The 26,094-nt window shown below is 48.2% G+C and overlaps 1 protein-coding gene across 1 annotated transcript in view; it reads left to right on the top strand.

Moving 5' to 3' along the window:
• The window catches only part of MED12L (mediator complex subunit 12L), a 283,186-nt gene that overhangs the window by 255,329 nt on the left and 1,763 nt on the right, over positions 1–26,094 (top strand). The window contains exon 43 of the mRNA XM_054983836.1: positions 4,960–5,041. Within this exon, the coding sequence (XP_054839811.1) occupies positions 4,960–5,041 (82 nt within the window). The remainder of the gene's footprint in view (positions 1–4,959; positions 5,042–26,094) is intronic.

The following is a 26,094-nucleotide window of genomic DNA, read 5'->3' as shown; positions in this document are numbered from 1 at the left end:
GGTGAGTTCTTTTTTCCACTTCTCCCATACCCAACAGGGTCCCTGAAAAGTTGATAATTTGTCGCCTATCTTCTTCCTCCTTTTCCTCCTATCAAACAAGCTTTCCTTTCCCCCTACTACCTCAAAATTTTCCCGTTCTATCCAACCAATGTCTTCTCCTAACTCACCCTCCAACCAAGTCATTAGATGCCTTAATTGATATGCATCATAATACAAACTAATATTGGTAATCCCCCATCCCCCATCTTTTATTCCGTAATACCTATACCTACCCGCCGTCCTTGGTTTCTTAGATGCAAAAACAAATCTATCTATAGCTCCTTGCCACTTCTTCAATATATATCCTGGTATATGCCAAGGTAGTACATAGAAAAGGTAAGTCAACCTAGGAACTAAAAACATTTTAACCATAGCATTCCTTGTACTAATTGAATCTTTCCTCCTCCACCAAACTCTCATTTTACCTTGAATTCCACTCCAAATTCTTTTAAAATTATATTCAAATATTTTTTTATCATTCCTAGGAATATTAACCCCTAAATACTTCACCATTTTGTTTGCTATAGGAATCCCCAAGGTTTTGGAAGCTGCTAATTGTATTTTCGGTTTAACATTAAAACACATCATTGAAGATTTTGAAAAGTTCACTTTCAACCCTGATACCTCTTCAAATTCCTATAATACCTTTTTTAACGGGACCGTTGCGGACTCCAAATCCTTAATTGTCACCATCATGTCATCTGCATACAATGTTAACAGATTCCCATCTACTTTCCCTTTCCCTGGGACTTCAAAACCTACTATTCCTTTATTCTTTTTTAATTTAAGCACCAACAGCTCCAGTGCTAAAATAAATAACATAGGAGATAGAGGGCATCCCTGTTTCGTACCACTCAATACTTGAACATACCCCACTGCTGATCCACTAACTCCTACCATCGCCTTGGACTTGGTATATATTGCCTTAATCATGTTTTGAAATTTCACCCCAAATTTATACTTTTGAAATATATTTTCCATATACGTCCAATCCACCGAATCAAACGCTTTATAAATATCCAACGCCATAAGCGTAAGAGGCAATCCTTACCCATAAGGTTTTAAATGGCTTGGTGTGTGTGTGTATGTGTCTTTTCTATGCTCTTCACTTCCCAGCTGTGGAATAACAACAACAACTGCAGCACTTACATGCTGCTCTTCTAGTCAGATTAGTGCCCCACCCAGAGCGGTGAACAAGTTAGTGTTATTATAATCCCCACAATACAGCTGGGGAGCTGAGGAATGCCCTTCTACTTGAGGCTTTCTTGTCCTGCCCTGTTTAAGGTGGCCGCGCTTTTAATTAAGGGGTTGATCTTTTAACATGATTTTTTTAAAAAAAACTCCGGGTCTAACCTGAACTATTTTGAGACTGATTTTAAGCTGCTAAGTATTTTATTTTTTAAAATATTCTGGCTGGGTTTTAGGGGGTAACAGAATCTACATTCTTAGATCTTCTGAGATCCTCTGGGCTCTCTCACAAGATTTCAAATGAGAAATTGTAATCAGGGTCTATATTTCCTTATTTGCTTGATGCCATTTCAGCCAGGCAGAGAGTAAGGCCTGTCCGATTCTATACAAGACACCATTGGCCTAACTACGGATGCTGGCAAAGGAATATTTCACACCAGCTTTATCAGCTGGTATATATATTTGTCCTCATCATGGTACCCATCCTTGAACTAAGTCCCAGAGTCTGGTTGGAAGGCACCTGGCACAGTAGCTGGGCTGAAACTAGACAGGACTGGGTCTGCTGAATGCCTGAATGGGAGACCTCCTGGGAAGCCTTCGCACACCACCTTGAGTTCCACAATGGAAGTATAGGAATGTTAAATAAATAAGTTGGTTATTTGTCTGATTAACATAGCTGATTCCTGACCGCAGCAACTGAAGAAAGCCACGAGGTATGCCTCTACTTTGTTGCTCAGCTGTCTGTGTACTTACTATCCTGGCTCTTGAATTGCACTTCTGTTCATCTCCCATTGATGTTTAGAGTGCCGTGCTGCGTTTGGATCAGAGGCACGTACTGTTACTGCCTTTGTAATCAGCCACATGACAACCCTTTCTCCCAGGGTGCTTTATTCATAGGGGCTAGGCACTCCCCATGGCACCACACAAATTCTCATAGCCTTTGGTAGTAGAGACTGGTGGGGTTTTCATGGCAGGAGACTAACAGAGGTGGTTTGCCATTGCCTGCCTCTACAGCCCTGATCTTCGCTGGAGGTCTCCCATCCAATTACTAAGCAAGGCCGACCCTGCTTAGCTTCCAACAGCTGATGAGAGTGGGCCACTGGGGCTATCCAGGTCAGGGCCTGTGTTTTTAAGATACAGATGTGCTTTTGGGGGGGGGGGTCATAAAACAGCATTTCCCCACTAAGTTATCATATAATCATCTCTATAGGTCTACCCCAACTTGAAAATGCAGTGCTGAAGATATGAAGAAAACTATTTAATTCTCGAAATGATAACTAGTGCATTATAGAAGAAACATGTGGGAGAGACATGTTTTAACAAGTTTTTCCATTTCTTGCACATGCAGGATTGTCAACATACTTTTTAAAAATAAATGTTTGGCAGGCTGCTCATGGTGAATGGGCTCTAATCTACTTCATGTTACAATCCTGAATTTATTGTTGATTTTTTAAAAAATCTACAACTAATCATCCTGACAGAACACACAGAATAAAATTCTAGTTTAGTCTTTCAGAAAAGCAGAATGCAGGTCAAAAGGATTGCATTGCAAAAGTAATGTTAGAGACTTTCTAGAATTAAGGGTGTGTTTTCCAACACACCCTTTCTGACAATTTCAAGACCAACAGTGCAATCCTAAACAGAGTTAGTCCAGTGGGCTTAGACTGGGGTAATACTTCTTAGGATTGATTGCAAATATAGTAAAGGATTTGCTGGACTTCCCCAATTGGAATTTTATCACGAAATCAACATATCAAAGGCCCCAGATTCCCATGGAAAATCTATCTGGCCGTTAAGATTCAGGTTGATGTGCTTTACATAACAAGACAACATTTTTCATGACTGAACATGACCATGAATGAAGTGCATGTACTTATTTAAGGCCTACATTACACACATTATCAAGAGTAAAATTTTAGTCCAGTAGTACCTTAAAAACCAGCAAGATTTCAAGGGGATAAGCCAATCTCACTTTGTCAGATACAAATAGGAATGGAGATCCCTCCTGGACTTGAATCTTGCTCTTCTACTGCAGACCAACATGGCTACACAACTGAAAGTATCATTATCAAGAGGCACACTTCTGTGTCCCCCTCTTTTATTCATAGTTGACTGTACATAAATGGACAGAGATGGTCAGCCAGAAATTATCCAATAGACAGTGTGAATAGGTACAATCTAATTTCTGTAACTGAGAATCCATCGTACTATTTTATTTTCAATTCCAGCAGCTAGCAATATTATTTGCATTTTCCATGGCATTCCTTTAACGGTTCCTTGAATGCTCTGCCTAAAATAATGCTACTTTCACATGTGTGGAGATCCTTTGCTCCTTTGCATGTATCTTTCACAAGCTTCTGGCCGTTGATCATTTCTTTGAAAAAGCTCAGTCTAAAAGAATTTGTCTGAATATATGGAAAATATTATTAGCTGGACTTGAATATAGGCCTCTAAACTCCCAGGCAAGTACTGTACACAATCCAAACTGCTATAAACACATGAAGAACAATTCCAAAGGGACCCATTATCCTCAAAGTGAACATAGGAAGATGATTTTAAGATTGGATCTTAAATCATTTTTGTGAAGAATGAAACAGAGTAAAGTGTGTCGTGACCGCTTGTACTAGCAGTCTCATTCATGTGTTGTTTCATGCTAGCATTATCCAGATGTGCAATTTAGCATCAAATATATCATATTTCTATCAGATTTACATATATACTTTATGTATAGAGCCTGCCATTTTAATTCTTGAAAGGTGTTTTAGGAGACAATTTTCATCAGAAAAAGTAAATAGAAATATAATAATTAAATTGACACTAATGATTATCTTTTACATAGCATATGTTATGTCCCTATCTGTTCAACCTATATGAAGAACATATAAGTAAAACTAGATTAGATTTAGATGAAAGAAGAGTGAACATTAACGATTTGAAATATGCGGATGACACTACATTACTATAAGAGCTGCTGTAGCACAGTGGTTAAGTGGTTTGGCTGCGAATCAGCACTCTACTGGTTCGAATCCCACTAATGTCATGAGCTCAATAGGTGGCCTTGGGTAAGCCACTCCTCTTTGCCCCAGCAAAGAGGGGAAAATAATGACACTAACTTGTTCACCGCTCTGAGTGAGGCACTATGTCTAAAAGAGCGGTATATAACTGCAGTTGTTGTTGTTGTTGTTACTACTACTACTTGCAAAAAATAGTGAAGCCTTGAAATGATTCCTGTTGAAGGTTAAAGGAGAAAGTGCCAAAGCAGGATTGCTGCTGAACACCAAGAAGACAAAAGTAATGACTGCCCCCCCCCCCCCGTGAAGTAGATTAGACTGAGAAGGTGTAATTAACCCAAGGTCACCCAGTTAGCTTCCATGTCAGAGTGAGGATCTGAATCTGGGACTCTGGTCTGACACTTTAACCACTACCGACACTGCCTCTTAGTGTGTACATTTAGTTAGGGTTTTTTTCTGATGCTCAATATACTCTCTATGTAACACAGAACAAACCTGATCTCCAATACTGAGTTATTTGAAATAGATTAACCCTCCAAACATGCGCACATACACTCTTGCTTATGGTTATGAGTTTAAGCATGCAAGGAAAAGAACAAAATGATTGTGCCTCCTGATGTTTGTAAGTAGCATCTTTCTGCTTATGACTGCAAAATAATACTGCTGAGGATGTGAAGTATAGCAGTGTTTTGCTAATTTATTTTGATGCTGATTGTTGCAGTTCCCAAGGCAAGGCTTGCAACAGACACAACAGCAGCAACAGACAGCTGCTCTCGTCAGACAACTCCAAAAACAGCTGTCAAGTAAGTGTGTGTGTTTTGTTTCCGCTGATGACCCATTGTATCTTCAGGACACATTTTTGACAGTTCATTTTCTTGATGCAATAAATCTGCTCAAAGTCAGTTCCGTTAATAAAATAAATGACTGTTTTTAGCGATAAGGCCACACACATGCACACGTGTTCAGCCAGGATGGGTAGAGTATCTGCCAGGGTATCTGTTGAGTTTCTCTCAAGTTGTACAACTAGTACCTGGCATACACAGATAGCTTATTAAAACAATTCATCTGTCAATTGTGAGAACGATGACAGATAGAGATTATGATTGATGGAATTCCTCAGGGAAGTTCTGGCACTTAAACCAGACAATTTAAGACATCCAAAGTATGTGTGATTTTAATTAATATCAGGGCTGTAGAACTTTGATCCACCCAGCCAAATGTACCTCACCACTATTGCTGAAAGGTGGCCTACAAGGACCTTGCTAATCGGTTACCATCTGCTGGTTGCCTAGGGCTGCAAAAATGGGCTGATTGCAGTCACACCCTTAGAGCTGTTTTAATTCTCATCTCAGACTTCATAGCTACTTTAGTTAGATTAATTTAGCTATTTTAGTTTAGAGTATCATTTTTGCTACTTTCAGTGTCTTCTGAATGAAGTAAAGATTTTTGCTACTTTCAGTGTCTTCTGAATGAAGTAAAGATTCTAAAACAAATGCCTTACCTTACAAACACAAGGAGGTACGAACTTTTGAAGTACTTGCTTGTAAGACCAGTGCATGATTCTAGGAGCTTGATACTTGCTTTGGGTCAAATATCAAGCAAAATTAACTCAGAAAACTATCAGGAATGTACTAACAAGGAGGGTTGAGGCCCTAGTAAAAATCGCAATGTATTTGAGCCCAGGGGTGCTGCCACAAACATGCTCAATGGTTGAACTTATAGATTCAAAGGTGATGATCAGATCCAAGTAGATAATCCAGTTTGTTCATACTTAACATCCACGAACATCTATGAAACTGGTTTCATCAGTTTTTTACAAAACTGTACATGCGCAAAAATGCTGCAAGTTCAAATTGGTAGGTTATTAATGTTATGGGGGCTGATTATAATCCACTCAAAACACAGCAACTGGGGCAGGGGTAGAAAATCATTCCTCGCTGAGCTGAGAATCGCTGTATTTGGGGCTGAAACACCTAAACACCTAAAAATTAAGAGATCTGTTTGGCAAAAGTTCACATTGAGAAAATGTGCATGCAGGAAAAGCCAGTTGTGTTATTTGGCTAAGGAAGTAAATACACTGAAGTAATCTGTTGAACATAAATAAACATGTCAACTTCTTGAATTGATCATCGAAAAGTCAGATCTCTATGACTAGTGAATTGAACATGAGCTGAACTAGCATATCTTTAAGGATTTCTACTTCAGCTACCAATCTAAAACATTTTATGTTTTTATCAGACATTTAGAAAGCAAATCTGAAATCTGAAAGTCCTACAAAAATTAATTAACTGTAACCTAAAAGCATCAACCACCTGCCTGTCAGCCAATGACTCCCTCTCCCCTTCAGTTTACCTGCTGATGGGGGGCACTGGGGGATGACATGCTGTTGGGTTCCACATGGGCATACACCTCCTCATGGAACCCCCTGCCACCTGGGAGTGAGAATGCCCCGACAGTCCCTGTCCGAGTTTGTCCCTGCAATGCCTCACCCTCAAGATGCTTTAAGATGATCCACAAGTATGGGGAAACTGGGCTCGTGGCCCTGTTACCCCCCAAAATGGCTCATGCCAAAGCTCCTAAAGCTGCAACCCAAACACTACATGAGTGGCCAGAATGCTGCAAAATCAAACCACCTGTCCCAGCCTGACAGACACCCCCCATCGAGACATAGCCACCAATGTTTTCACAAGGCACCACCGCAGCATTGGCCACCATTTCCTTGTCAAATAAACTGCTCAACATGACCCCTATTGGGATTAGCCCTGCCCCAGGCTGCATGCCAGAAAAGCATCCAAGAATGAAACACTGCCCTCCGTCCAGAGGGAGAAACCCAATGGTGGGAAGCTCAGGTCCTGGAGGAGGTTGCCACTACTACACTCTGCAGTCCAGCCCAGCCTGCCCCCCCGACTCCAATCTCCAGGGTCCATGCTCCACCTGCATGCTACTGCCACCAGCTGCTGTCTTTCACCCTCAGCTCAAAGCCACAAGGCTGTATAGCCTCCAGCCCTCCTCTCTCACTCACCGGCTCCTGCTCCAAGCTGGCTCAGGAGCCAGTGCTGGTGGCCCAGCTGGCTTGTTGCCAAGTAGGCCCCCTCCCCTGCTTTGAAGCCTGCTATGAACTGTGTTAAAGTTTCCTGCGTTGCTGTTTTACTGCTACACCAAAGACTGCTTTGCACGTGTGTGTTCTGGTACACGTGTCAGTTTCCTGCCTGCGTGTCAATTACCTTGCTGCTGCAATAGACTGTGTAGTTTACTGACTCCATGTTTGGTTAACTGCACAAAAGGACTCTCTTTCTGGGCAGCCCTGCCCTGACCTGTGTCTGGACTTCCCAGTGTGCGTTTGGACTGTGTTACAAGTGTGCCCCGTGCCTGCACTGCCATCTACCACGGACCGTGCCTGTTCCCTGCTTTGGACTGTGTTTTAAAGTGTTGTTCCCGCTGCCTCCATGGAAGCCTGCCTCATATGGGCCCAAGCCGCTGCTAGCAGCCGGGCGCCTGCCGGGGAAACCTCCAGCGAGCCTGGCTAGGCGCTCCCTGGTCAGTTCCCGCCTGGAGCCTCCCGCGAGCCGGTCGCCGAGCTTGCCCTCGCTACAGGGCAGCCTGCTATCCAGCCCCAGCTATGCCCAGCCGGCATCCATGTTCTCAGGCAGCCAGAAGACCCTGGGAAGAAGACTGCTTTGAGAAGCCATTTCGGCGAAGCGGGCACACCACGTCCGCAGCGAGAGCCCCTCGCCCCGCTCTGCATATCTTAGGAGCCGCCCCGGAGAAGGAACTAAGTGCCGACCATCCCAAGCACTTAGAGAATGCATCTCAAAGAAACCTCCGCATTCCAGAAGCTGATGACATCAGGACAAGCCCTGTCCGCTGGAACATCCTTTCAGCCCACTTGGATTTCCCCCTCCCTCTTTTGTCCCCTCTTCCTGAGGTGTCACTTATCACAATCTGATTACCAAAGTGGCCCATCCAAGCCATTCAGTAGCCCATTAGACCCTTTGTTTTAATCTGTGAGAACCACCAAGTACAGCACCAGCCCCAGGGTACGTTTTGGGGTATTTAAGCTGGTCTCCCAGACCACTCGGTGCTTAGGCCATTCCTATCCAGACTTCCTTGCTGTCCGTCTGTGGTTCCAGTGCTGGCATTGGGCCACCTCGCTGTTGTGTCTCTGCTTCGCTTCAGGATAAGTGAGTATTCCCCCTATCATCGTTGGGAACCAGCTAATGCGAACGTCTCTGTATTTCCTACTCTGTATTTCTTAGACCTTGTATGTTCTTTGTATGATTGTGCAAGCTAGGCTTACGCTACACTCAATACACGTGTTTGGACCTTACTCCTTGTCTGCCTCTTTTTCACTAGAGTGTCTGGGATCGGGACCTCCGTAAACGTAGGTTATGATCCTCGCTTAATATTAATAGTTACAGACTGCTACAGCTAATTCCCCATTATAATAAAGAGCAGTTCTGGTAACAGTTTACTGGTGGAGAATATGCGGGCATAACCCAGTTCGTGTGAATCCACGTGAGTCGACACGCGTGTTTTCAGCGAACTGACTTAGAGGAAAATTTTCCAGACCTCAGTGTAAAGAGCGCAATTTAGCTCAGGGAATTAAAAGTGTGAGTGTGTGTGGCTCTAGTGAGCATTTCTATCTTGTGGGTTGGCTTTTCCCCCATTTCCTCCTTCAGCCAGCTTTGGACTACTTGCCTTTTGTGGTGCACCGCGAGGCCCTCCAGCCGTTATAACCGGTGTACTGTGGGTGAGGACCTCTGAACTGGTGAAGTTCCTGGCCACCTTCCGGGCCGCCTAAACGCGTCTATGTGGGTGGGATCCCAGAAGTAGGCTCTAGATATATACGCATATATACTTCCTGAAGCAGCACATATAAAATTCTTTTCCGCCCTCCCCCGTCTCTCCTAAGTCCGTCCAAACCCCGTTCCTGCCAGCACTTAGGCTTCAATCCCCGCTCCGGAGGAAACGTGAAGGGATCGTTAGTCCGTTTGGTTAGTTAGCTTTGGGAATCTAAAGCCAGGTTCCTGAAGCCCCGCGGCAGCCGGCCGTACCGTGCTTAAGAGTTTTAAGGTAGACTCTTGGGCGCCTTTCCGCTTGCGAGTTTTAAGTCAGACTCGTGGGCGCACCTCGCTTGGGAGTCAGTGGGACTCTTGGGCACACTTCTGCTTGGGAGTTGTTAGAACTCTTGAGCGCACCTCGCTTGGGAGTACAGTAAGCTTTACTCCTGAGCCATTTTGCTTGGGGACGTGCAGAGGCAGTCCTTGAGTGCATTTAGTCTTTTGGTCTTGGCTTGGAGACAGTTTAACCGTTTGTCTCTGAGCACGAGGCCTGGGGACACTTTGAGTATAGTTCTTGGGCAGAGAGCTTGAGAGCATTGTTGGCTTCTGAGCAGAGGCTTGGGAGCACTTCAGTTTCCGAGCAGAGGCTTGGGAACACTTTCTGGTTGCCTGAGCAGAGGCTTGGGAGACCCCTTTAGTTGCAGTTCCTGAGCAGAGGCTTGGGGACACTTTTTGGTTTTCCGAGTAGAGGCTTGGGAGACCCCTGAGCTTTGGCTTCTGAGCAGAGGCTTGGAAGCACTGAGCGTTTTTGGTTCTTGGGCTTAGAGAGCTTGAGAGCACCCTCTGAGCCAGTAAACTTTTCCTGGTCCCGTGGCTTGTAGGCAAGCTTGAAACGGGAATAGGAATTTTCCTTCTCCCCCGGTGGAGAAGAACCGAGTGTAGGACCCTTAAAATACCCTTGTGAACCTAAAAGTAGGACCTTAAAACCCCCTGGTAAAAACCCTTGAGGACCTGAGGGAAGGATAAACCTCCCAAAAGGAACATAGAGAGGAAGAAGTTGTTAAAACCCTTGAGCAGCTTTAATCGCCCCACCCCTGGTGTCGCTGATCCACTCTTTAACCTCCCCCGAGATCAGCCTTAAACTAAAAAGAAAAATGTACCGGGCAAACCCCACCGTGCCCCGCCTGGAGAAGTGGCTAGTGAAGAAAGGAGATTGCCCTTGGGAAGCCGGTTCCTTCAAGGGACCCGACCCACTCCAGATAGTTAGAAGTGCCTTCCAAGATTTTTGCGAAAAAGAGAAACCTAGGTCTAGCAAAAAGGACAGATATGGAGCCTGGGCACTTTTCACCGCCCTGCAGGACAGTGTGTCCCTAATTAGCAAGTTGCAAACAGCACAGGAGGAGTTAGAGGAGAGGTCAAAACGAGAGCAGGACGCCTTGCGCCTAGAAATCCAGACTCTCAGGACCAAGCTAACCGACCAGGAGAGAGAACATGAGGAAAAGGCAGTTGAGTGGCGCGCCGAACGCGTCAATTTCATATTAGAGAAGCAAGGACTAACTACCGCCCTCCAGGACGCTCAGCACAAGGCTGAAGCGGCCACCGCTCGTGCCGATATGGCTGAGCACGCATTAACTGAGGGACAAGAAGAGATTACTAAGCTCACCCATGCCGCCCGGTTCATGGCGGACCACAACCAGTCTAAAACCGCAGCCGCGGACCATTCAGCTTGTAAGAGGGAGCTAGAGGCCCTAAAGCGACACTTGGGGATGCAACAGGCCGTAATTTCCGCCGTGCACCCCTCAGCCCTCTTGGCCCTCCCAGAAGATAGTAAGGATAGCTGGGCATCTCAATCGCCCCAACCCGAGGAAGCCCCACAGCCCCTCCATCCAATAGCCACCAAGGAAATTGTATCCATGGACGAGGATGGCAGGAAAACAGACCGGGTCGTTAAGGAAACCCGCAATTGGAGGCCCGATGAGCTCCAAGCCATAGCAGATCGCATGGGACCCCTAAACCGAGACACCGCCATCCAGTGGTTCACCCATGTGACCACCTCTCAGCCTTCCGCTAGTGGTTCCGATGTGGCCCAACTGGCCCGCCAATGCGCCGCCCCTGAGATAGTTTCGGCCCTCAATGCCTATATTTCTAACCGACGGTTAGCCACACGCAGCCAGTATGGAGCAATTAAGGAAATTTGTGCATTCCTGTGGCCCACCAAGAGCTTGAAAGCCCTGTATATTGCGGAGTCCCAGAAACCCGGGGAGGACCCAGAGGCATACTTAGCTAGGAAGCAGCTTCTCGCTGAGCTAGCAGACGAAGTGGACCTAGATGCAAGCGATGTACCCGACTTTGACGAGTTAGAATTCAGGAGAGCAGTCTTAGATGGACTCAATAGTACCACCCGCCTAGCACTAGCAGGAGTGGAGCCCGGGAGCATCTCATGGGGAGACCTGGAAGCTCGCATCAGAAGCATTGCTGGCCTGTTGCGAGAAACCGGCGCCATCCACCATGTGAAGCCCCCGGCCTCTCGTAGGAAGGAGAGCGAGCCGATAAGTGCAGTCACCTATGCCAATCATGGCCCCCACTCACAATACCGACCACAGGGACGCAGCCCGTACCCGGAGGCAAGGGGAGGAATCCTGAGGGGAAGGAGCGGCAGCTTTAACCGGGGAAGGGGACCGAGGGACTACCGCCCGGGAGTCTCCTTTGCGCCCGCCCCGAGTTACAGTTCCTCCTCCCAGCAAGGACCCCACGAGCCCCGACTACAGGATGCACCCATAGCCCCTTCTCACTCGCGAGCATCGCACCCGTACCACCATCAGGTCTACCCGCCTCCAGATCAGTCTAATGCTTGGGGAGCATCGCAGGGCGACCACGAGGGCTACCGGGACCGCGGCAGCACGCCCCAGTCCAGGGACTCCCTCCGTTGGGAACTTTGGATGCGCCTCAAAAACATTGGAGCGAACATGGAGCTCTTCGACGGAAAGCCCACGTCCGTTCTAATGAAGGCGATCATGGAGTGGGAAGACCAGCAGCAGCCCCCAGTACCTCCGTCGGCGCCCCCTTTGCCGCCAGACCCTCCCTTCTCGAGTCCCCCGATAGCTGCGGTTCGAGAACGCCCGAGCCCCAACAACCCCTTTAGAGGAAGCGCCGCTTCCACCGACCAGAGTGCAGGATCAGAATAGGGTTGCCCCGAGTCCCAGTCTCCCTCCGTGGGCATAGTTGCCAAACTAAAGCCGGACACATGGGGGAGACCGACAGTGAAGGCAGGGATCGGGACTCCCGGGGAAAAGAAGAAGCCTGCCACCCTCCTCATAGATACCGGAGCTTCACTTAATATACTCCGGCCCACCTTAGTCACAAAGGGAACTCAGACCCCCACAACCATGCAGCTCGCCGGTTTTGGAGGCGGCATGCAGGAATCCCCGGTCTGGCAGGATATCCCCCTCTCCGTGGGGAACCTGGCCACCCGGATTTCGGCATGCGCAAACCGAGGAGAAGATGATGGGCTTTTGGGCATGCCATTTTTCCGTGCCGAGGGACTGACCATTGACTTAGCGAACGGGCTCCTGTGGCGCATCCCGGGAGGCCCAGACTTTGTTAATGCGGTCCATCGATGCGCAGCCCTCAAGGCCCCCCTTCCTCTCGCCCCCATCACAGGAGACCCCTGGGTTCAGGACTTTCCCGAAGTGTGGGTGACAGATAAAGCCGAGTGTGGGATAGTGAAGGGCGCCTGCGTCCTGATTGAAGGAAAGGACCCCCCTCCCCAAAGACAGTACAAGTACCCAGCAGAAGCTGAGGCAGGGATAGCCAAGACTATAGAAGGACTCCTTGAGTGGGACGTCATACTCCCGATGCAGTCCATCTGCAACGCCCCATTGTGGCCAGTTCTGAAAGCAGATGGAGTGACCTGGAGAATGACGGTCGACTTCCGTGCCCTGAATGCCACCACCCCTCCAGTTGCCCCGGTTGTGGCCAAGTATAATGAGATCCTAACGGCCATTGCCGCTGGGTCCCGGTTCTACTCGGTCATAGACCTGGCCAATGCCTTCCACTCTATCCGGTTGCATGAGTCTTGCTGGTACAAGTTCGCGTTCACTTTCCGCGGCCAGCAATACGCATTCAAGCGGACACCCCAGGGATTCCACTCCAGCCCCAGCATTTGTCATGCCCATGTAGTTCAGATGTGGGAACGCCTCCAACCCTCCTCGAGGCCCCACGTACTGAGCTACGTGGATGACATTTTAGTCCACGCCCCCACGGAAGAATTAGCCCGCCAAATCACCAGGGAAGTCCTGGAACTCCTCCGCGAGACTGGGTTCAAGGCAAGCAGGGAAAAGGCCCAATTGGTTCAGACCAGCGTCAAGTACCTGGGTCTGACCCTGGGACCCGAGGGTCGCACCCCGGACGCCCAGCGAATGGAGGTCATTTCCAAGCTGCCTGCACCCACCGATGTCCCCTCCCTCAGAGCCCTTCTAGGAACTTTTCCCGAGACTTCATCGAGTCCTTTGCAGACAAAGCTCGCCCCCTTTATGCTCTCCTCAAGAAGAACACTCCCTGGGAGTGGGGACCGGAGCAACAGACAGCCTTAGCCGAGCTAAAGCGCAGCCTGGCCGCAGCCCCGGCCCTAGCCCATCCAGATGTAACTCAGCCATTCTTTATTCAGCTGGCAGTATCAGACAAGAGCATAGGAGCCACGCTCACCCAGCAGCAAGCGGGGACCGCTAGAGTAGTAGCCTATGCCTCTCGCAACCTAACCGCAGTAGAGACTAAGTTCAGCCCATGCGAGAAGACATGCCTTGCTCTAGTTTGGAGTCTGACCCATTGGGAATTTATCATAGGAGGCTCCCGTACAATAGTTCAAACTACTCACACGCCCCTCAAATATATCCTGTCGGGAAAAATACAAGACGGACAAGTCTCAAACGCCCGCATAGCACAGTGGACCCTGGCCCTGGTCAACCGCGGAGTAGAATTTAAAAAGGAGACCACCGAGCCACCAGCCCCATATGGCCTATTGGTAACCGGGACCGAGCACGAGTGCCCCCTGGACCCGCCACCACAGGTTGTCTGGCCAGTCACCTGGGGGGTCCCGCTAGAGGAAGCCCGACAGAACGGCTTCACATGCTGGTTCTGTGACGGCTCCTCCTTTCACGTTGGAGGCTCCCCTCGGACAGGCTACGGCGCCGTGCGAGTGAGCGACGCCCATACTCTCAAAGGTCCAGCCCGCCCCCATTCCAGCCAAGCGGCTGAGGTGCAAGCGCTTCTGGCAGTGCTTGAGTTTGAGCCCCCAGAAAGCCCACTTGCCATTTACACAGACTCGGATTGGACGGCCAAAGCCGCCACGGTCTGGCTCCCGGTGTGGCAGAATCAGGGGTGGAGAGCCAGCGATGGGAAACCCGTAGCCCACCTACAGCTATGGCAGCAGGTAGCAGCACTCCTCCAGTCCCGCTCAGGCCCAACGCAGGTGACCCATGTCAAGGGACACCAGAAGACGAACTCAGAGACCGCTTACTGGAATGACCAGGCAGACCTTGCAGCCAAGGCAGCCGCCACTGAAAATGCTCCCCTACCGGAATCAGCCACCGACTGTCCCCTCCGCCCTGTCACCACTCGAGCACAAGCCCGCAGCCAAGCTCAGGGAACCGCAGAAACACTAGACCTAGCACAACTGCAACTATCTGACCCAGAAATAACTGACCTCCTAGCCGCAGGAAGGGATCAGACAGGGAGACTCATGATCAGAGAAGAGGAAGGCATAGTTTGGGCAGTAGATGCAGCCGGCGAACGCCATTGGGTAGTGCCATTGGAAGTTAGGGCTGACCTAATTCAGTTTGTCCACGAGCAGGGACACCGAGGCAAGGATCTGACTCTGGAAAGGGTAAAAGAGGTTGGTTGGTGGCCTGGCATGCGCACCGAAGTAGCGCAATGGGTAGACAACTGTCTGTCCTGCGCTATGGTCAATGCAGACCCCACCGGACCTAGAGCCCCCCTCCAGCATCAGAGAATTGACGGACCCTGGGCTCGCATACAAATTGACTTTATCGGCCCCCTTCCCCCCACTGCTCGCGGCAATCGCTACTGCCTCACTGTCATAGACCCCTTCAGCAAATGGGTCGAAGCGTTTCCGTGCAAGCGCAACAATGCAGCCACCACAGCCAAACTACTATTCAACAATGTCTTTTCAAGATGGGGCATTGTGCGAGTTATGGACTCCGATTTAGGCTCACACTTTATCGGAGAAGTTACACAGGAGCTTTGTAAAGCACTGGGCATCCAGCAACGGTTCCACATAGCCGGCCACCCTCAGGCTTCAGGCGCCATAGAAAGAACCAACCGGACCCTCAAGGAGGCTCTCCGCAAGATGGTTCGCTCCTCCGGGAGAGACTGGGATGAAAAACTCCCCATAATCCTAATGGCCATTAGAGGCACTACCGCAGTTCACGGGCTCACACCCCATATGGTAATGACAGGGCGAAGAATGCAGCTCCCGGAAGCCTTCTGGCTAGATACGCAGCTCCCTTCCGATATGCAGCCTGTAGTGATTAATGATGCTTGGGTCCAGGATCTGCTCTCATCCATACACGCCGTCCACATGCAAGTGGCCCAGAAGTTGGGCACAGCTCAAAAGGATATGGACCGCAAATTAGGATGGGTCAGGAACCCCAGGCAGTGGGAGGAAGGACAGCTCGTCCTATACAGGAAGTTCTCGCAAAAGGCGCATTCACTAGCAGCCAAGTGGCAAGGCCCAGTCCCTATCACAAAAAGAGTCTCCCCAGCTGTCTATCAGGTAGCCATCCAGAGAAAGACAGGAGGAACATGGCTAAAATACTTTCACGCCTCTCAATTAAAAGAATGGAGAGGGAAGCCACTGCAAACCGCCCCTCCTGTGTATGACCCTGGGGGAACCGCCACCAGCCCAGCCCCCCTCTGCCCAGTGATTCGCCAGATATCCCTTCACCCTGGGCCAGAGATACCCTGTGTCCCCTTAGATAAGACCTTTGTAGCTTTAGTATAAAAGAAACAGTAGAACATGAAGATGTAAGAGTTTTTCCAATTCTATTCTTTAACTTCACTAGGCGGGCCCCACAGTTGGGACCCTTAGGGAAAGACACGGCAATCAAAGCCAAATAGGACCACCACCGAAAGTGATTCTCAATTGGATTGTAAGCCGCATGTTCGGAAAAAATTGCACAGGCAAAAGAGATTTGCTGTGTGAAAGTGGTTGGAGAGGCTTTAGCCCAGAGGTGAATGCATTCTTTCGAAAATGGTGGAATCACCAAATAAGGTGATCCCTGTATTCGAAAATATATCACCCGCCGTGCTGGTGAAGATCCCGCATCTACGTAGATTCGGGGTCTCACCTGCCAGACCCACGCTTTCGCATGATGGTCGGCTTTGGCTTTGAGGGCCGTGCCTCCCCTGGAAAAGGATCCCCAAATAACCCAATATCCCTCTTCTACTAATGTTCATATTCGTCATGGTGAGTTGCTATACGGCGCCACCAGCCAGTACGCTTTAGTGCAAAAGTAAAAGACCCGCCAGTATTCTGTAAATATGTAACCTCTGGAATATGTTATTGAGGTGCGTTCGCCACGCACAAGGGGCAGCGTACCTCATTTACATAGCCAGAATCCCCCGCGCCAAGACAACCCCCGAAAAACCCAGACCCAGTGGCGCCGGCAGATCTCGGCCGCCTCCGCCGCTTTTCGATAAACGCCGCCGAGCGCCCTCGGCTCCACTTTGGCCCTTTCCGCCAGCAGCCGCCTGCCCCACGTAATCTTTTCCCTTGCCCGTACCGTACAAGGGAAAAGAAGGGGGGGAGACATGTTGAAGTTTTAATGAAGCCCTGCCAGGCCTTCCAAGTGAGGGCAACCCGAAAGTACCCCACACCCGTATGCTTCTTGCTCCTTATATTTTTCTTGCTCAGTGTATTTTTTCTTTTTGCCCGGTGTACCTTTTTTTTTGAAACTAGAAGATGGGGCCTCCCGAGGGAGTCCCCCCCCAAAAATTGGTTGTCCTGCAAACATATGACGAAAGCCCATTTTTAGGAAATTAAAACGAGGCCCCCCGTCTGCAGCAACCCTTAGAGTTGCTGGAGACCGCTCTCTAGTTTTCTTTCCTTTTTAAAGCGGCAAGGCCAGGCCGAGCCGGACCGACAGCTCTCAGCCCGCAAAATAAAAGTAGCCCGTCGCCAAGCAAGGGGCACCTGAAGGCCACATAGTCCAGGCACCCAGGGACCCCTGGGGCGAGTTTGCATAATCCCGCCTAACGCGCAGCCGAACCTTGCTCGACGTAAAGACGTCTCCCCTCTGAAATATACACGCTTTAGAAAGAAACCTTCGCACAGGAGTTCCCCAGAGCAACAAGCTGGAAGGCTCGCTTAGTGCTCCGGGACTTCTCGTTCGAGCCCCACCTAACATACAGTGCTGGCAGAAAAATGCCCTCCCTCTTTTTCCCTGCTTCACTTTATTTCATTTTGCTGCAAGAAACTCAGGGAACCTGTACTTATATCCGCAGGTCTCCCCAGGATATTTTCGCTACAAAAAGGAAAAAGAAGGCCAGGAGATGAGGCACCTGGCCACTCTGTGTTTGCTCGTGCTGGCAGGCACCCTAATAGAGGGACGCCCGTCCAAATTAATGCCCTACCCACACTGGAGATGCATCAATACCCTGGCAGGGAATGAAATGATGGTCTGCAAGGTTGTGCAGCAGAGCAATATGACCACCCCCACGGATCGCACTAACTTCCGCAGTTGTGAAGAGCAGTGGATCCGACCCCCAGAGCTTGTTATTTTATGTGTGGGAGTAAAAACTATGTCCCAGGAACTAGTATGCTACTCGCCTACCGATACAGTTTCACCTCTCGCTCCGATTCCATGTATGTTTCTTCCCCGTATCAGGCCAGCCCCCACCGCAGTCCCGGTGGTAGACAAATATACCACCCCTGCCAACTTCGAAACCTCGCCATTTGTCACTGAGGCTTTCGGACCATACTGTGAAGTAATTTTAGTGTCGGCCGCAGTATGGAAGGCAGGAGACCCCTTTAGAATGACCATCCTACTAGGCACCACTGCCACTGAATCTGCATCAGTCACTATCACGCCCCCTTCAGGCGCAGTTCTCTCCTTTGCTATTGAACGCTGGGAGAACTTAACCTGGATTGTAAAAGAGGAAGACCTAGCCAAACACGGCCCACCCGATTGGATTCTGGTTCAACAGACGCCCGAATGCCAAACCAAGCCCCTAGTAGAGAAATTTCACCGGCTTGGGCTGCTCTTTGTAAATTTGACTCATGAACCAGGCAATTATTCCTTGCTGATCCGGACCCAGGAGACCCACACCATCCAAATTGACCCTTTGATTGTTAGCAATAAGCAATTAAGCCAAGGCGGCACGCATATAGTGGGCTCCCATGTTTTGAAGACTGACATTCGAGAGAGAGTTCTAGTCCGCCCGCAAATGTCTTTAAAAGAGATCCGCATAGACTTAGCTGAGCTAAATGTAACCCAGAGGCTGCCGCAGTGCGCTCCCTATCTGGAGGCCGGTAGCAAGGGTTGGAATGCATGGCTACAACTGTGGATCGATCCCTCCCCCTCTCTCTCGCGTGCCAGACGAAGCATTGCCGACTGGACTGCTCCTGCAGCCGGAGGCTTAGCAATCATGGATTCGGTCAATATTGAGACTCTCGCTAATAAGTTTGCCCATGTTACGACTAGCATCTCTGACTTAGGTAAACCAGTGGTGCAGTCCCTAAATTCCATTTCGAATGGGCAACACGAGATCAGCTCCATTTTAGTTAACTGGGAGAGTCAAATTGAAAGAGATTTTTCTCTGCTGCTCAAAGGGACACAGTCTTTGGAACGCAACATGTCAATAGCCATGGCATGTATGCAAGCCCAACAATTAAATCAGGCTGTGGCCATGGGGCTAATTCGGCAAGCCACGGATGGGCATTTGCCCCTGGAAATTAAAAGATTGATTATGCCCAAATTGTCACCCATAGAACTGGAGCTTGAATCCTGGTGGTCTCTCGTAAATTCCTCATTCTCACCGACCACCCAGGAGCTTAAATTATTTTTGTTAACGGCCAGTGCGCACGAGTCATTCCATGTGTATCCAGTCGTGCCTCTGGGACTCCAAGTCAGCGACACCGAAGTCCTCTACGCCCGCCACCCCGACCATTGGGCCCGCTTCACCCCGACCGGATGGAAGCTCGTCAGCCTCCAAGGGTGCCAGCATCGAGACCAGACCGGCTTCATTTGCCAAGACCAAGCCTTTGCACCGCATCACCCCTGTGTAGCCCCGCAAGTCGACGCCCTCAACGAGTGCCCTTTCGAGGTCGTCCAGGAGAACAGCTCCGCTGTGGTCTACATTGGGAAAGGATGTGCCTGCGTGCGAACGACCTGCGATTTTGTGATCCTGAACTCGTTCCAGCTGAAGCCCGTGATCCCGGGAGTCAACCGCTGCTTCTGTAACCTGTCTTCGGTAGCAGGCTGCGACTTCACCTACACGGTACCGGTCTGGACCCAAGAAGAGATCTTGGTGGCACCCTCCATCTATCGACATGTGAAGCCCATCTCCCTCGGCATCGGTCTGGAGCTAATCCACGAGCTCCTGGCCCACCCGCAGCTCCACCGCACCCTCCAGAGCATCCAGAGGGACGGGGACACTACTGCTTTGGTTGTGTCCCACAACGGAAAGGAGATTTTGGATCTGGTCCAGCAGATTAAGACCACCAGCGAGCACTCGTGGTGGGAGACCCTCTTTGGCTGGAGCCCCACTGCCACTGGAATTTACAATTTGGCTTTGCACCCGATCATTGTTATTTTGGCCTTCCAAGTTTTGTTGTGTGCCTCACTACTCTATTTGGGCTGTTGGAGCCGCCGACAGCTCCAGCAACTCCAACTATCCTACCGTCTGGACCATTACAATCCAGACCCACTCTTGCCCTAATGGTTATTCTTGGCGCCCTCCTTTAACCCTTGTTTGTTTTATTGCTTGTGCTGGTATGAACTATGCTTGTATTTTATTATGTGTACGGATCCTGAGCCAGCCCCATGGACGCTCTGCTGCCGGACACCGCTCCGAGGCCCTCTTGTGGACTAGGGGGGGACATGTTTCTCTGCCTCCCAGCCCACGGCCCGTCTCCAAACGACCGCCAGCGGCACTACCTCCATGAGGACTAGAACTGTGTGCCTGAAGCCCTTCTCGCCGCCTGCCGACCCTGCTCTGCGGATTGACACAGACAGCAAGGGGGGGGGTGGAAGTGTGTTTTGGAGCACATGAACTAAGCTTGCTTGTTCTTGTAAATATGCAACCCAGTCCAGCAGCTGTACTGCGGACTGAGCCGTCTGTGATCTTTGTTACTCTATGGTCTTATGAATTTCTTGCCATTGCTTCTTATGAATTTTAACTCCCATGAATTTAGCCCCGAACTAGCCCCTCCCTCTATCTATCGCAAGTGCGCCCATGAACTTCCTCCCGATGAATTTGATTTTAACCTTAGGAATTGCCTTTTTAACCTGACTCCCTCCGCCGAGGTAATTCTAGCATATCTATTATTTTATGAATTTGGTTTTAACCGGGACCCCTTCTGAACGGTCCCTTTTAAAGGTTATTTTATTTCTGATTTTAAGCTCGATGAATTTGGTTTTAATCTGACTATATGAGTTGGTCTTTTAATTGCAGAGTTTATTTTTCTGCCCCCATGAGCCCTTCCGCCGCCTACCCCTCATGAATTGTTTCCACGCACTTGCTTTTATTCTTGCTGCTTTTGACTTCATGAACTATTGCTTTTAATCACATATATGTATTTATGATTTTAGCCATGTATGAATTACTCTACCCTTGATGAATTATGCCATGCTTGCACATTTCACTTTACCCTGTATGAATTGCTTTTAATTGTCCCTGCTTTTAATCCTATGTATTTATGATTTTAATTATCCATGAATTGATCCATGTATATGAATTGCTCCTGGTTTTTAGTGCTTTTAACCCATCATGAATTCCGTATGAATTACCTTCAATCATGAATTAATCAATGTACACAATTATGAATTATTGCTATTTATATGCATGAATTGATCATTGCTGCCTACTACTATGAATTACTATTGCTATGAATTATTACTATTTATTCTGATTGCACTTAGCACACCCCCTGGTGTGAACCCAGAGACCTGCAGCCCATTGGCTGATCTAAATTGCACTTATTCGGTTAGGTGGTTCTCCAAACTAAATTTTTGAGTGACGCCTCCCCCTCCTTCCCTTCCCACTCCTTCTTCGCTCGAAGCTCGACCACCGGACATTGCCGACCACCTCACCTTTGAAGTCAAGTTCGGAGACCCGCGCGCCTGACGTCACGGGGTCTCCGAGGGGGGGAATTGTTGCCAAGTAGGCCCCCTCCCCTGCTTTGAAGCCTGCTATGAACTGTGTTAAAGTTTCCTGCGTTGCTGTTTTACTGCTACACCAAAGACTGCTTTGCACGTGTGTGTTCTGGTACACGTGTCAGTTTCCTGCCTGCGTGTCAATTACCTTGCTGCTGCAATAGACTGTGTAGTTTACTGACTCCATGTTTGGTTAACTGCACAAAAGGACTCTCTTTCTGGGCAGCCCTGCCCTGACCTGTGTCTGGACTTCCCAGTGTGCGTTTGGACTGTGTTACAAGTGTGCCCCGTGCCTGCACTGCCATCTACCACGGACCGTGCCTGTTCCCTGCTTTGGACTGTGTTTTAAAGTGTTGTTCCCGCTGCCTCCATGGAAGCCTGCCTCATATGGGCCCAAGCCGCTGCTAGCAGCCGGGCGCCTGCCGGGGAAACCTCCAGCGAGCCTGGCTAGGCGCTCCCTGGTCAGTTCCCGCCTGGAGCCTCCCGCGAGCCGGTCGCCGAGCTTGCCCTCGCTACAGGGCAGCCTGCTATCCAGCCCCAGCTATGCCCAGCCGGCATCCATGTTCTCAGGCAGCCAGAAGACCCTGGGAAGAAGACTGCTTTGAGAAGCCATTTCGGCGAAGCGGGCACACCACGTCCGCAGCGAGAGCCCCTCGCCCCGCTCTGCATATCTTAGGAGCCGCCCCGGAGAAGGAACTAAGTGCCGACCATCCCAAGCACTTAGAGAATGCATCTCAAAGAAACCTCCGCATTCCAGAAGCTGATGACATCAGGACAAGCCCTGTCCGCTGGAACATCCTTTCAGCCCACTTGGATTTCCCCCTCCCTCTTTTGTCCCCTCTTCCTGAGGTGTCACTTATCACAATCTGATTACCAAAGTGGCCCATCCAAGCCATTCAGTAGCCCATTAGACCCTTTGTTTTAATCTGTGAGAACCACCAAGTACAGCACCAGCCCCAGGGTACGTTTTGGGGTATTTAAGCTGGTCTCCCAGACCACTCGGTGCTTAGGCCATTCCTATCCAGACTTCCTTGCTGTCCGTCTGTGGTTCCAGTGCTGGCATTGGGCCACCTCGCTGTTGTGTCTCTGCTTCGCTTCAGGATAAGTGAGTATTCCCCCTATCATCGTTGGGAACCAGCTAATGCGAACGTCTCTGTATTTCCTACTCTGTATTTCTTAGACCTTGTATGTTCTTTGTATGATTGTGCAAGCTAGGCTTACGCTACACTCAATACACGTGTTTGGACCTTACTCCTTGTCTGCCTCTTTTTCACTAGAGTGTCTGGGATCGGGACCTCCGTAAACGTAGGTTATGATCCTCGCTTAATATTAATAGTTACAGACTGCTACAGCTAATTCCCCATTATAATAAAGAGCAGTTCTGGTAACAGGCTTTGCAGTTTCTTCTCTCCACCAGCAGCCATACAGAAACCACTGGGCCATGTGCTATGGCAGCTGCCATCCCTATGCCCCTCCCAGCCCCTGCAGGCCACAAATAGTATCCACAGATAAGTCTGCAGCTATAGCTTTCACTGTTGGGCATGCATCCATGCCAGAGCTGCTGCTTTCAGGACAGGTATCTTTTTGGGGGTTGGGGGAGTTTGACTAAAAATTGTTTTATAGGTGAGACAGACCTTTTTTGTGGTTTTTTTTTATATTACAAACTTTGTTTTGAACTACAACAAATAAGATATATAGCAATCGAGTATCAGTAGTGAAAAATAACTAACAGTAACATGATACAAGGTAATAACTATCCAACTTTTAATTCTATTTTTTTTTGTTTGTTGAATAAGCAATATGCAGTAATGATTAACTTCTAAACAATTAAATAGATATCAGTTGATTTTTACAATAACACTAAAAAGACTTACTAATCAAGAATTAGATAAGAGAATTAATTAGGCGAATCAAACAATTCTCCCCCTTCCACAGATTATTAAAACAGATTGCACCTCTTTTAAATTGAGATAGCAGTTAGAACACACCTTTTCCCACCCTCAGTTAATACAGTTATAATGAATTTGTTTCCCTCCCCCAATTTCCCCCTTAAAAATACTACTATTATAAAAAACAGATTTATAGTGAATCAACTTAAAATTAGCTCACTTCCTCTCTATTTGTATCTATATATTTATCTATTAGAATTTAAATTATTTAAATAATAATTTATTATAAGATTACCAGCATTATGTTCAAAATTAATTAAGGAATCACCTAGGTTGTAGATCTATCTATCTAGATTAGAATAAAGCAATGTAGAATTTTAGAGGGAAGAGTAATATTATGATCAGAATGAAGAGTAGAACCTAACAGCTATAAATCCCTCTATAAACAGGTGAGAATAATAAATTGATAAATGTTTTGTATTTAGAATCCATCTGCATTTTCCATTAGTTGTGATGAACGGTCATTTTAGTTTCCTTGTGAGGAGTGAATGACTGTGCTAGTTTCCTTTTTTGGCATGTTTTATCAAGATCCATAGGTGTAGCCAGATTTACATCTTCTAACAGCTTTAAACCTGAATCATAGTCTGTGGCACAGAGAAGTTTATCTTTGTGACTTTTAATTTTGTGTAATTTACCCATTTGTATCTGATATGAGCTCGTCTCAATGCTTCTGTTGTTGTTTTAAGTTCTTCCCTTTTATTTAGTACTAGCTTGATACTCATGCTTTGCTATGGTATTTAACTACTTGCCAGCCACACAAGAAAGCCAGGTCCCACAGGGCACATTTGACCTCAGGGCACATTCAATGACTCCCAATAGCAACAGCATATTGTTTAGAATGTGGGGGGTGAGGACCAATCAGGCCGCATATGCAAATGACCTCTGTGTTCCAACTGTTTCTGGGGGGGATGAGGTGTGGAATGTTGTGAGCTCTAATCAGCCCACATATGCAAATGATGTTGAAAGGCTGGCCCAATCAGGGAAGAGTGGCCAAGCTGGCCGTAGATGGGGGTGCAAGCAGGCAGCAGTCTGCCAGCCACACAGAGAAGCTGTATCCCTTTTGGAAAACACATTTACCCCCTTTTACCCCCTTAGGGGGCAAATTTCTTAAAATCCCTTCTTAGTGGGTGTTTACATCATGAAAGGAATGTTCTCCTCAAATTTCATGTTTCTAGGTCCAGGGGTTTGGGCTGGACGTTGATGAGTCAATCAGGACACTTGTATTTATATAGAGTTCACTTGGAAGATCAGTTTTTTTGTTGCTCATGTCTTGTTTTCCCATATCCTGATAGTTTTGGATCAATTTTGAATATTATGATGATTTATTTGTGGTTTTGGAGTCAGGAAGACACAGAGCTTACTTTTAAGTGTCCATCCTCTATGGTGCTGACGCTATGCCCTGCCCCCATTCCCCAACAGGTATCTGAAGAACCAGTATATTTATAATTAACCGGTATATGTACTTGTCTCTGAAATCCATACCAGATGGAGTTCTTTGAGCAGGTTAACAAGCATATGGATAAGAGTGATCCAGTAGACGTTATGTATTTGAATTTTCAAAGATTTTTGATAACGGATATCACCAAAGACTCCTAAGTAGAGATGGGCACAAACAGCAATACAAACTAAAAAACCCCACAAACAGCCCAATCTGCTGTTCGCGAACAAGCTGTCACAAGGGCCCATTCTAAATGAACAGGTGGTTGTTGCAAGCCTCGTTCGTTACTGTTCATTGCTGTTTGTCAAGCCAGACAGTCTGGCACCTGCAATCAATTCCCTTGGCAACTTAGGCAGGGATTGTCTGAACTCTGTCTGAACTCCTGCTGTTGCCCTGGAAACCCCAATCTAAACCCAATTTAGCTTGATAGGCAGGTCTTCCTTCCAAGTGTGGCCTGGAGCCCCAAATTTGTTTGAAGATGAAAAGACCAGGGGGGAGGGGGGCTCCCAGCTCTGACTTTCAGGGAGAGATAGCTGCTGTTAGAGAGACAGAATGAGTGCATTGGAGCTTGAATTTTCTTTTGTGTGTGGTGGGATAGGGATCTACCCCTTCAGATTCCAGGGCTGCTGCCAAGCTCTGGGGCCAAGCCATTATTTATTATTGGTACCTTTCCTGCTGCCTGCTCAGGTAGGGTTTCTGGGAGTGGTGCGGTAGGGATCTACCCCTTCAAGTTCCAGGGCTGCTGCCAGGCTCTGGTGCCAAGCTATTATTTATTAATGGTACATTTCCTGCTGCCTGCTCAGGTAGGGTTTCTGGGAGTGGTGCAGTAGGGATCTTGATGGCTGGAGGAGAGCCTGCTGGCCCCCACGAACAATGAACATGTTCGTGAACAGGATCATGTTCATCAATGTTTGTTGTTCGTTGTTCGTGGATGGCAGTGAAAAACGAACACCATGTTCGTTTTTTTTCTGTTCATGCCCTTGTCTACTCCTGAGTAAGCTTAGCTGTCTTGGAATAAGAGGATGGGTCTTCTATGGATTAAGAATTAAGGATAGATCAGGAGAGCCTGATCTTGTCAGATCTCAGAAGCTAAGCAGGGTCGACCTTGGTTAGTAATTGGATAGGAGACCTCCAATGAAGACCAGGGTTGCAGTGGCAGACAGTAGCAAACCACCTCTGTTAGTCTCTTGCCATGAAAACCCCACCAGGAGCTACTATAAGTCAACTATGACCTGAGGGAAGGATTTAATGTTCATTCATACAACAGAAAACAGAGAGTAGGAATAAATGGACAGT

This window comes from Eublepharis macularius, chromosome 6 (assembly GCF_028583425.1).
Source record: "Eublepharis macularius isolate TG4126 chromosome 6, MPM_Emac_v1.0, whole genome shotgun sequence".
NCBI lineage: Eukaryota > Metazoa > Chordata > Lepidosauria > Squamata > Eublepharidae > Eublepharis > Eublepharis macularius.
Note: the sequence above shows the minus strand (reverse complement) of the source record. Positions and strands in the feature narration are given on the sequence as shown.